This window comes from Cricetulus griseus, chromosome 3 (genome assembly GCF_003668045.3).
Source record: "Cricetulus griseus strain 17A/GY chromosome 3, alternate assembly CriGri-PICRH-1.0, whole genome shotgun sequence".
Lineage (NCBI taxonomy): Eukaryota > Metazoa > Chordata > Mammalia > Rodentia > Cricetidae > Cricetulus > Cricetulus griseus.
Window position 1 is genome coordinate 149,296,868 of NC_048596.1, and position 12,282 is coordinate 149,309,149.

General features: G+C 40.6%; 1 protein-coding gene across 15 annotated transcripts in view; it reads right to left on the reverse strand.

Moving 5' to 3' along the window:
• The window catches only part of Large1 (LARGE xylosyl- and glucuronyltransferase 1), a 520,809-nt gene that overhangs the window by 380,851 nt on the left and 127,676 nt on the right, over nt 1-12,282 (reverse strand). For 14 of the 15 annotated variants that reach the window (XM_027410534.2, XM_027410533.2, XM_035442499.1 and 11 more), the window contains one exon: nt 6,811-7,001. The exons of the other annotated variant lie outside the window; for it this stretch is intronic. In XM_027410534.2, the coding sequence (XP_027266335.1) occupies nt 6,811-6,916 (106 nt within the window). In that variant the 5' untranslated portion in view covers nt 6,917-7,001. The remainder of the gene's footprint in view (nt 1-6,810; nt 7,002-12,282) is intronic. 15 annotated transcript variants of the gene reach the window in all.

A 12,282-nucleotide genomic window follows, 5' to 3' on the forward strand; every position in this document is an offset into this window, starting at 1 on the left:
TCATCTCACCACTGAACCTTCCTGATCCCTCATGTTCTCCTCCCCCATCCTCTTGTCCCCTACACTTTCTCCTACCTCCCTGCTCCCACATGCTCCCAATTTGTTCAGGGGCTCTTTTCACTTTCCCCTTTACTGGGGGACCTTGTAAGTCTATCTTACTGTCCTCCTTGTTTCCTAGGTTCTCAGAGGTAGGGATTGTAGGCTGGTAATCAATTGCTCTATGTCTAATATCCATATATGAGTTAGTACATACAAAGTTGGAAATGTAGAATAATGCAGATATATTGACATCTATCACCAAGCACAAAACTTAAGTCCAAATGGATCCAAGGATTCAAAATAAATCCAGCCACACTGAACCTATTAGAAGAGAAAGTGGGAAGTACCCTTGAACGAATTGGCACAGGAAATCAATTCCCGAACATAACACAAGTAGCAGACACTGAGATCAACAATTTATAAATGGGACCTCCTGAAACTGAGAAGCTTCTGTAAGACAAACGACACAGTCAACAAGACAAAATGGCAGCCCACAGCATGGGAAAATATCTTCACCCAACCCCACAGCTGACAGAGTGCTGATTTCCAAAATATCCAAAGAACTCAAGAAGCTAGTCACCAAAACACTAAATAATTCATTTAAAAAATGGGGTACAGCCAGGCATTGGTGGCACACACCTTTAATCCCAGCACTCAGGAGGCAGAGGCAGGCGGATCTCTGTAAGTTCGAGGCCAGCCTGGTCTCCAAAGCAAGGGCCAGGATAGGCTCCAAAGCCACACAGAGAAACCCTGTATCAAAAACCCAAAAACAAACAAACAAACAAACAAACAAACAAACAAAAAACAAAAACAAAAAAATTGGGGTACAGAACTAAACAGAGAAATATCAATAAAGGAATGTAAAATGGCTGAAAGACACGTAAACTGCTCAACATCCTTAGCCATCAGGTGATGGAGGAGGTCCTTCTGTGTATGTGTTTGTCTTATTGGTTGATAAATAAAGTAGTGTTGGCCAATAGGAAAGTAAGATATTGGGGCTAAGAGTCGAGCAGGATTCTGGGAAATGTAGTAAAGAAGTCTTGAGATACAGGCAGGAAGTAACATAGCAGGCAGACTCAGAATATAAGCAGGGAAAAGAAGGAAATCATCCTCTTGCTCTTGCTCTTCCTACTGCTCTCTTTTCTATAGAACCGCCATGTGAGCCTGGGAAGAGGATATCAGCAGAAGGTATCCTTGATAAGTCTGGTAAAATATATAGACTTATGATAATTAAGACAGAGCTAGCATATAAGAGTTTCTAGTCAATTGGCCAGCAACACTGTAAAATAATATAAATGTTTGTTATTTGGGGCCATAATGTGCCGGGCAGAACTGGTTAGGCAGAACTCCGGAGGCTGGCAGAAAGCACTCACGTGGCATCAGGGCTCGGGTGTCTTTGGAGTAAAGACTTATCAATACAGAATGGTGTGAGCAAGTGGGATGACCCCATGCCCCGAAGTTCCCAGAGGAAGTGAAGAACCTGCCTCCGCAGTCCACCCAGTTGAGCTGCTATGTGGCATTGGAGCAGCTTCCTTACACTCACACTATCCCATGCTCTTGGGAGTTGGACTCAGCACTCCCGAGATGACCTGCAGACGTGGAGAGTTCTAGGAGTTAGGATTCAGTGCTCTCACCACCGATAGCTGACTCCCGAGACTAGTCAACTTCACAAAAGCTTAAAAAGGGATCTTAGCAGTAAAAGAACAGAGACAAGTATGACTTCTTGTTAGCAGCATTTTCTCGGTGGTCTGTTTTGCTAGAGACAAGCAGAGACTCAAGTGGTTCTTTTAAGAGGGGTTTCCTGAATTAGCCTAAGCCAAAAAATCCACAGGGCATCTTTTTAAGAGGCCCGGCTAGCTCAGTTGGTAGAGAATGAGACTCTTGAAACCCAGGGTCATGGGTTCGTGACCCAAGAAGCTGGCAGTGGTAGTGGCCACATCTCCAAGCGTGCAGCATGCTGCTTGACTGCAGTATAGACCAAGGCAGTGAGCACAGGTCTCAGAGCTGGCAGTAAACATGCCCCCGACATCTTTGAAAGACAGCGGCTGCCGCAGCTTTAATTTTGGCGGTGTTGTTTAACAGATAAAAGATTGCATGGCAAGAAAAGGGAAAAGATTTACAGTAAAGACAGATTCAGATGAAGAAAAACCTGTAAAGGTTTACAGTATGTTTAAAAATATTGTAGGATTGTGAGAGAAAAAGAAACAGGAGGAAATAAGAGTAGCTGCGTGTGATGGCACACGCCTTTAATCCCACCACTCCAGAAGCAGAGGCCAAAAATAGAGTGCTTTATCATGATCCTCATGGTATACACATCGCCCCCAACTAGCAGGAAGCAGTTTGGAATGAACAATGCCCAAATTCCCAAATATTGTTTATAAATGTTTGTTTTCATTTAAATGGGGTTAGTCACAAATGGTAATGATCACAGTAAATCTCTTTTTAAAGGAAAAAAAGGGGAATAGGATATGGAAATGAATATTTTACATTGGTGTGGATTTTCATTTATTGATACAACTTTAAGGTCAATTTTGTGATATGTATTTGTCTCCTCTTGTTTAGGTATTGTGTTTATACAGATCTTTTAAAATGTATAGTCACCTATAGATTGTGTAGTCACCTATAATAGTCACAAACTACAGTTAGGTTAGTTAGGTTTTTTACATATACAAAGATGTATTTGAGATGGATAAACATTCTTCAAACCTTTCAAAGACCTACAGAATATGTGGCATTTAAATGGTTGAGGGTTTTTCTTGACAGTGAGACACAACTGTTCTTGACACACCAATTACTTCAGAAAGGAGGATGGGCATTGAATAAACTCATTATGGAGTTTTCTTTCAACAGGGAGGGCAAGATTCTGCTCTTGCCTGGACTGTTTGTTGCTGTATAAACTGGACATGCAGGACCCACACGAAAGTGACCGTTGAACTTACAAAACAAGATGAACAATCCTGAAGGGTTCCTGCTAAAATGGAGAGGTATGACAGACAAACTGTGGCCTAAGGGCTGAAGCTGGCTGTTCCAACATTACAGAAGAACTTTGGGTGACTGTCCAGGTAGTGAGATGTCTCTGTTTACTCTAGAGTTTATATATTATCCTTCTGTGGACTTTGATGGAGTTGAAGACAGATCGTTATGGCTATAGTTTTCTTCAGTTAATATAAAATATAAGTTACCCCTCGTTTTATTTAAACAAAAAAGAGGAGATGATACAGTCCTTCTGTATATGTGTTTGTCTTATTGGTTGACAAATAAAGTACTGTTGGCCAATAGGAGAATAAGATAGATGGGACTAGGAGTCGAGGAGGATTCTGAGAAATGGAGTAAAAAGTCTTGCGATCCAGGCAGGAAGTCACATAGCAGGCAGACTCAGAATATAAGCAGGGAAAAGAAGGAAATCGTCCTCTTGCTCTTGCTCTTGCTCTTGCTCCTGCTGTCTGCTCTGGAGTCACCATATGACCACCAGGAAAACAGAATACAATCCGCATCCTCCATAAGTCTTATGTTATGGTTGATAATTAAGACTGAAATAGCAGATGAGAAATCCTAGTCATTGGCCAAGCAGCATTTGGACCTAATATAAGTCTCCGTATGTTACTTGGGACCTTAAAGAGGTGGCGGGTGGAACTCGGGTGGCCTGGTGGAAAACGCCCATGTGGCAACAGGGTTCAGGCAGCTTGGCAGGAAGATTAATCGAAACAATCAGTGAAATGCAATGAAATTCTGGGCTCTGCGCTCAGGAAACCCAATGAAATTAACCAGAGTTGGAAAATAAGCAAGCCCACTGAAAACATGATTCATAATTCCACTAATTCAGGTAGCAACCCTCTGTTATTTATGGTACCTCCTACTATAAAGCAAAAGACTTATGAGTGTCAGGGAGTGGGGCATAGAGAGCACTGTGATGATTAATAACAGAGAAGAATGTTATGTTCAGCACCTCCTTTAAGGAAACTGGTATCAGCAGCAACAGGCAGGGTATGTCACAAAAAGATGACTTTCGACTGCTAGTGGCCACTCCTCTGAAGTCTACAGATCATAGAGTCAGGTCATGCAAGTCATCCTAGATGATTACCCCTATCTCAGGACAATGAATTTCTGCTTCCACATCTCTCCTAGGGGCATTTCACAACCTTCTCAGACAGCTCATTGCAGCCAGGCACAGAGCAATCCTCAAATGTCCTCCATATAAGAAACATTATCTGGAGAGAAGTCAATGCAGAGAAGCCAACCAGAGGAATGAAGGGAGATCTAGGAAAACCAACACCATCTAAGCAACCTGACCCAACCCTGTCTTCAATCTATACTGTAACTCTACTGTATTAACCACTCGTATTAGTTGCTTTTCTTGTTGCTGTGTCCAAACACTTGACAAAAGCACCCTAAGGAAGGAAGGGCTTAACTTGGATCAGGTTACTTAAATGCATTACAGCAGGAAAGGCATGGTGGCAGGAGGTTGAGGCAGCTGGTCACATTGCATAGCAGCAAGCAAAGAAAAACGAACCCTTGTGCTCACCTTGCTTTCTCCTTTTGATTCACTCTAGGGCCCCAGCTCTTGGAATGGTACTACCTGCAGTAAACTAAAGCAATCTAGGAACTCCCAAACAGGTATATCCAGGGGTTTGTCCTATAGGTTATTCTTGACCTCATCAAGTATGTAAGAACTAAACTATCTCATTAACAAATAATTTTTCCCCAAGATTAGTTCAGACTTTTTTGTCTACTGAGTATGAATCAAAATTCTACAGTAGTCTTTCCCCCAGTGTTAGACCTTGCATGCTACAGTTCCAACTTGATAGGAAAAGGATACAAGAACATGACAGAATGACAGTTAAGGCCCAGAATCATGAGCAATAAAGGTACTAGAACAAGTGACTATGAAATGGTTAGCATTAAATAGGACATGCATATCATCACCCCACCCCCAACAGCTAGGGAATGTCATGGAAGAGGGGTTGGAAAGAACATAATAGCTAAAGAATAAAGAGAAGGGCCTTTAACAACAGTCTTATGGGCATAACATGGACATGACACTCATGAACTCAAAGCAGCTACGACTGCTGACAGAGAGTTCACACAAGATGACTGAATCAATAAATTCATTCATAGATGGGGAAGGGGCCACCAGAGAGTGCAGCTAATGGCAGATGAAAGATACTAGAGAATCACAATCACTATTATTACTAATGCACCAATGCTCATGATAACCATCATTAAACTCAGTACATTATTAAGCAAAAACAAATGATACAAAAATGAGACAGAGACTTGATAGAAGGAAAAGGGGGTTGGTGGGTATGAGCAGATGAAAAGAGAGGGTGGAGGGATGGGTGTGCCTATGATGAATCATATGTATGTATAAAACCATCGAAGAATAAATTAATGTTTTAGAATTGAAACAAAATTAATTCTACAACCTCAAAGCATAAAGGTCCCATAGCATCTAGTAAAATTCCTTGCCAAAATCCAATATCTACCCATGGCTCCAGTCTACATAATAGTATCTAGAATCAACCCACTCTGAGGTTGAGACAGATGGCTCAGCTGTGAAAAGCACTTGATACTCTTCAGGAGGAAGAAAGTTCAGTTCCCAGCTCTCACATCAGGCAGCTTACAACTGTCTGTAACTCCAACTCCAGGGTATCTAACATCTCTGGCCTACTTGGGCATTTGCACTCATGTGCACACACTCAAATGCAGATATACTCACTATACATAACTAAAAATAATACATATTTAAATAAAAAAATCACCTCTGTTCAGCAAGTGCATCGCTCTGTCATCTTCATATACAGCCTTTCTAACACAAGCTCCAAATGTAGAGCCAAGCACCTAATTAAAAGGTAGCCTTGAGCGGTCAAGAAAATTATGCACCAAGGAAATGTTCATACACATAGTAGTGACATTGTTGACACAGACTATCATGCAGGTTTTTTTTTTTTCTAATTCAAGTGTGTAACAAATTAAAAAAGGGAGTCTCCACATCTACACCACCCTCCCTCCCTGAAGCAGTGATAGAATCACCAACAATCAAGATATTATTACACTACATTCAAAATAGCTGGCTGGGAGAATGGTGGGGCTTGTCTTTCCTGTTCATTTCTGGAGAGTGGCAAAAAATGTCATTCCCTTTTATTTGTTCAGGGAAGGCAATTCATGTGCATCATCCCCAAAGTTCTCATCAGTATGAAGGATAATCTTTCATCCCCAGCCTGAGCCTGATGGCCCCTACAAGCCTCTCCCCTAGAACTCTGCCTTCCCTATTACAGCATACACGCCTACCTGTCTGTCTCCTCCATGACAGAGTGTATGACTCAATCTGTTATCTTCCTATTCTCAGCATTAGGTTTACTGAGGATGTCAACAAGCAAGAAAACATTGAATGTGTGAACAAATGACTAGACAGATCAAAGAAGGGAGTACCTGGTTTCAGGAAAGCCAAGACATTCATCAAGGTTGAGCTTTCTCCCCTGTGTTAGCACAGGGACCATGTGACCAAACAGGCTTTGGACATCTGTCTACCCACTCCCTGTCACTACAGAAATGTATATTTTAATTTAGTCTAGTTTTTTTTCTTTCATTCCTCACCTTGCTAACTTCCTCCAACTACCTGTGGGATGCTAGATGTCATTTCTCATGACAAGCAACATTAATTCAATAGTTTACCCAAGGAACACTAGGGCTTCCAGGCTTTTTCTAAGGCTCTGTAATAGCCTGTCCTCCCTTGCCCTCCCAATTTCCCTTTCACCTGGCTTTTGTTCTTACCTTCAAAGCTCCCAGCAAACAAGTAAATCCAGGTGATGGCTGGGATGCAGAGCAGACTCAAAGAGGCAGCCAAGAATTTCCGTCTCCCTCTGCAGATTCCCAGCATCCTCTCAGAAGTGGCAATTTCTAATTCCAATGGCACTGTGTCTCTGCCCAAAGCATGAAGTCCTCAGCATCCCTCATAATATTTTCTAGAAGGAAAAGCAAAGACAAGAGCTGAATCCCATCATGATGAGCAGATGGAGACAAAATGAAAAAAAAAAAATCCCATAGATGCTAAAAATAATTTTATTGGGCCATGGCTTCCTTCTAACCTTCTATTTCAGGAGATGACAGATGATTCTAGAATCTTGCCTGTCAAAACTGAGACATTTAAATAAATGATGAGGTCAACAAGGGATCTTTCTTTCTCTCTCTCTCTAGCATTAAACTAGCATCTATTATAAACAAAATACTAAAAAGGTATGCTAGCAAAATAGGACATAGGCTGATATCAAAGAATACATTGTCACAAGTGACAATTAAAGAACATGACATCCATGAAAGGTATAGGAAGCAGAATAGAGAACACACCTAAAGGATAGGAGCTTGATTAGGTTAAAACATAATCTGCTAAAACAGGACTATGGTCGGGGTTGAGAATCTAAAAATATCTCAACTTGGAATTGTCTACATAGTGCCTTCCCCCCAGTAGATCTAGAAAAGACAGAAACCATGATAAAGACAAAATGAGAGTGATGGGTTAAAAGAAGAGAAAGATTGTCAGGGATGGACAAGAAAGCCCATGATATTTCACCTCAACAGCATACAAACATACACACACACACACACACACACACACACACACACACACACACACACACACACACAGAGAGAGAGAGAGAGAGAGAGAGAGAGAGAGAGAGAGAGAGAGAGAGAGTTTCTCTCTTCCTGGTAAATACTGAACTCTCAGCTACCTCTCCAGTACCCTGTCTGCCTGTGTGCAGTCATGATTTTCAAAATGACTATATTGGAATAAACCTCTGAACTGTAAGCTAGTGACAATTAAATGCTTTTCATTGCATAAGTTTCTGTGGTCATGGTGTCCCTTCACAGCAATAGGATACTGACTAAGACAGAAGTTGGTACCAGGGATTAAAGTACTGCTGTTTATAGGCCTGATCATTTTTCTGTTTGGAGGCATGTGGATTTGAGGGCTTTGGATTGGGAAAACGTTAAGTTAGGCTTAATAGGCCACACTAATAGAAGTGACAGTGGGGATGAGGGTGATTTTAACAGTGGTGGCTCAACTCAAGAAGTTTCTGAGGAGAGGAATATTACTATGTGGCCTAAAGGTCATTCTTATAACATTCTGCCAAAGATGTGCCAGTTTTATGCTCTTATTCAACAAAAATCTGCTGGAGACAAAATTGAAAAGCTTTGTATTAACAGCTTTAGCAGAGGAAATTTCAAAACAGCCTAGTATTGACTGTGTTTTGTGGTTATTAGCCAGTCTTATGCTAATCTATAATGAAAATGAGCAAGCTACAAAAGGAAAAATACAAAATGTACAGTTTGAAGAGCAAAAGAACACCAGGAAAAAGATTAAAGAAAAGACAGAACCTAAATGGAATAAAGAGAGTGGTGACCTCAGGTTAAGACACCCAGCCAAACTTCCAATTTGTGAAAAGGAATTAAAGAAAGGTTTAAGGCTAGTGTGGTAGCACATGCTTTTAATTCTAGAAGGCAGAGGCACACAGATCTCTGAATTGGATGTCAGTCTTGTCTACAGAGAAGAGTTCCAAAACAACTGAGCTTAGATAGTAAACAAAGTCATTGAGAACAGAAAGATGTTGAAAATATATTTGAACAAGGGGACCATGCTTCAGCTCCAGCAAGCAGCAGAACTTGACAGCTTCAGCCACATGGTTATGGACTAAGAATCAAGGATACAGGAAAGGGATTATGAAATCTCCCTCTGCAACTAAGGAAAGCCACTGAGGTCAGGTATAGTCAGGGGTGTCTTTCATGGAGGCTTAGAGAGACCATTGCATGAAGCTGTAAATGTGAAGCTTGGCTTGCCTTGGAAACCCCAAGATATGGAGATGCCAGAGTTGTGGGATACCTGCTAAGGAAAGTTTCCATGTGTGGAAGCAGCCCATGAAAAAGAAGGGTGCTGAAGTTAACAGCACTGAAAGAGGTTGGAGACCAGAAGAGCCCTTTGAATTCAGTCATGGAGGTACAGTTTGGAGTTTGACACTTGTGTCTTGCTTTTGTCTAATAATTTTTCACTATGCTCTATTTCCTTCTTTTTGGAATGGTAATATATATCCTGTGCCATTGTATGTTGGAAGTATGTGATCTGTTTTTGCATTTTGATTTTGCAGAGCTTACATTAAGAGATTGCCATGAGTCTCGGGAGACTTTGAACTTTGGATTGGTAAATAGTGTTGAGACTGTGATAGAGTATAATAGAAGGGACATACTGAAGTTTAACTGAATGTGCTTTTGCATTATAGTATGACTATAAGCCCATGGAGGAGAACAGGGAATGGAATGTGACAGTTTGGCTGAAATTGCCTTCATAGGCTCATAGGAAGTGGCACTATTTGGCAGTGTGGCCTTGTTAGAGTGGGTGTGGCCTTGTTAGAGGAACATGTTACTATGGGTGGGCTTTGAGGTTTCAAATGATCAAGATAGGCTTATTCTCTGTCTCTCTGTCTCTCTGTCTCTGTCTCTCTCTCTCTCTCTCTCTCTCTCTCTCTCTCTCTCTCTCTCTCTCTCTCTCTCTCTCTCTCTCCTCTCTGTGGATACAGATATAGAACTCTCAGCTACCTCCCCAGCACCATGTCTGTCTGCATTGCAAAACGTCATGACAATGATGGACTAAACCAGCCCCAATTAAAGTTTTCCTTTAAAAGACTTGCCATGGTTATGTGACATTCCTAGCAATAAAACCCTAAGACACATGCATAAGACATATAAATTAAAAAATCAGACCATGAGATATCATATCCAGCTCCTCAGCATAGATGTCTGTAAATGGAGATAATTAGTCTAGATAATAAAAACTCAGAGTCAGGTATAGAGGGAAACACTGAAAGATCAGAGAGAAGAAGCAAGCCACCTCCACAACTTACCTCCTCAGTGTTTCCGCAGACAAGAGAAAGAATTTTTGTTTCTCCCTGCTTATATCCTATTTTTGCTCAGGTATCTCACTTCCTATCTGTACAGCCCTCCAAACCTCTATGATTAGCCTGTAGCAAGCTCTAATCTCTGACCTTCACACAGGCTTTATTTGTACGATCAAGATATCACCATAGATGTCAGCTGGCAACAGATGGAAAAGTAGAAGACCCACCCAAACTAGTCAGCTGTAAAAGGCTTCATATTCTCAAAGAACAATTGTCATGAAATGGACAGTCTGGGTATTTCCTGCTACAGTCCCACGCAGCCTGTCTCTCACAGCCATTATATTGTAATGGAGGTCTAGTTGAACTGCCTACTTTCCCACCAGCTGTAGAGTCTATGATTCAAGCTCAGAATTTGCCATCCCATCATGTCCTCCTGGCATTCCATTCCTTAGAATTCTGTAGGATACTTACATATACCTGATACTTTCTATTAAATAAATACACATACTCACAGTCTAACGAAGACAACTGGTAAAGCTTCAGGCCTGTTTCCAGCAATAAAGCCAACAGAGTCAATCGGCTTGTGTGAAACCACTCCAATAGGTTTTCTAAACTGACTATTTGAAAAAGATGAAAGACCACAGGGATAGAGGGTGTTGTTGAGACAATACTGAAAAGTACAATCCTTTTGAACAATGAATGTTGACTTGATAAAGAGCTCCCTTGAGGTTTATTCATGCTGAAGCCTGGGGTGAAATATTGTACACAAAGTACTAGTCATGAGAATGAGATTCTCATAGGAGAGTGAAAGTTGATGAAGAGATTGTGCTATTAGGGAGATGAGTTCAGATCCATATGCTTGATTCAATATTATCCCTCTGTAAACTGATATGATACAGTAGATTAATCTAGACACCAGTAGAAATTAGGAAGATGGGACACAAACTCAGCTGATATTAACATTTAAAATAACACTTATTTTCCTCCATTCTTCTCCCATCTACCAAAGGCAATTTCATGATTTGTACAAAGGCAGGCCTAATATTACACTTCATCAGAATTTAAGCTCTGCTAGTAGAAAATCCCTTTATGAATTTGATTTTTAAATTATAGATTAATGTACTAAAGAACATATTTTTAAGGTTAAAAAAAAAACAGTTTTCATTAGGAGATTCTATAGGAAGTCAACACAAGGAAAACAGAAGACACAGAAAATTGGCTGGAAAATTACTACCCAAACATGTCAGTGTATACATTAACTAGAAAATCCACCCCATAACCACTTCCCCTCCACTGCTGATGAATGAAAATCTCCCTATCTGTCAACTCAGGTGTCCAAGTCATCACTAAGGGAGCCAACCTCAAGTCAACATCCATTTCCTTGGCCAAGATGGTCAATTCCTCCTCTATACGTCTATTCCATAGGACATCTGTCATGGATTTTCCTCAATAAGAATTACATTTACATAAACATGGAGAAGAAAATAATTATCATCATTTGTTACATCACAAAACAGGATTCAGTTTTCAATGGTTAACACAATCATGAGTATCTTTCAGGCAAAATGAATGAACTTGATATAGTCAGGCAAATATCTATCTAACCAGGTAGTCATTTGAAGCATAAGAATACATTATGTGAATATAATAAAATACCTACAATAAATATGATGAAATATGTATGTTTCCTACATATAAAAATGGTTTCCATAGTGAAAGTAATTGTTGGGCACAAGACAAGGTAATTTCACTCTGCATCATTATGTATTTAACAAATGTTATAGAAGGAGCACTAGTAATATTTAAAAGTTTATATTGTTATATTGTTTGCCATTCAAAATACCTCAGCACCAACCATGTAGCATATAATTTACATGCTAGATACAGGAAGATAAATTTTTTGGTATCTTAATTGAAAACTCTCCTCCAAGGGGTGTTCCCTGATCATTACGTGGACTCTAGTCAGAAGCCCACATTCCCTACTACAGACAGTTCTCATCAATACCAGAAGCTAGCTTTTAATTAGCAGCATGGATGAAATGATTTATCATGTGTTCAAGATATATATACAACCACTTAACAAGAAGACATGGTAATTGGGGGTCAATGAGGAGACCTCAGAAATCTATGGGGCCCCTTGTAATTGATCAGTCCTTAACCTTAGCATAAGAATGGACTTTGGTAGCCCATCCCACATGGAGGGATACTCCCTGAACATAGACACAAGGGGGTGGGCCTAGGCCATATTCCAAAGGATATGACAGACTCTGAAGACCACCTATGGAAGGCCTCATCATCCATGGGGAGCAGATAGGTAGGGAATTAGTGGGGGAGGGCAGGGAAGGAGGGGAGGGAGAGG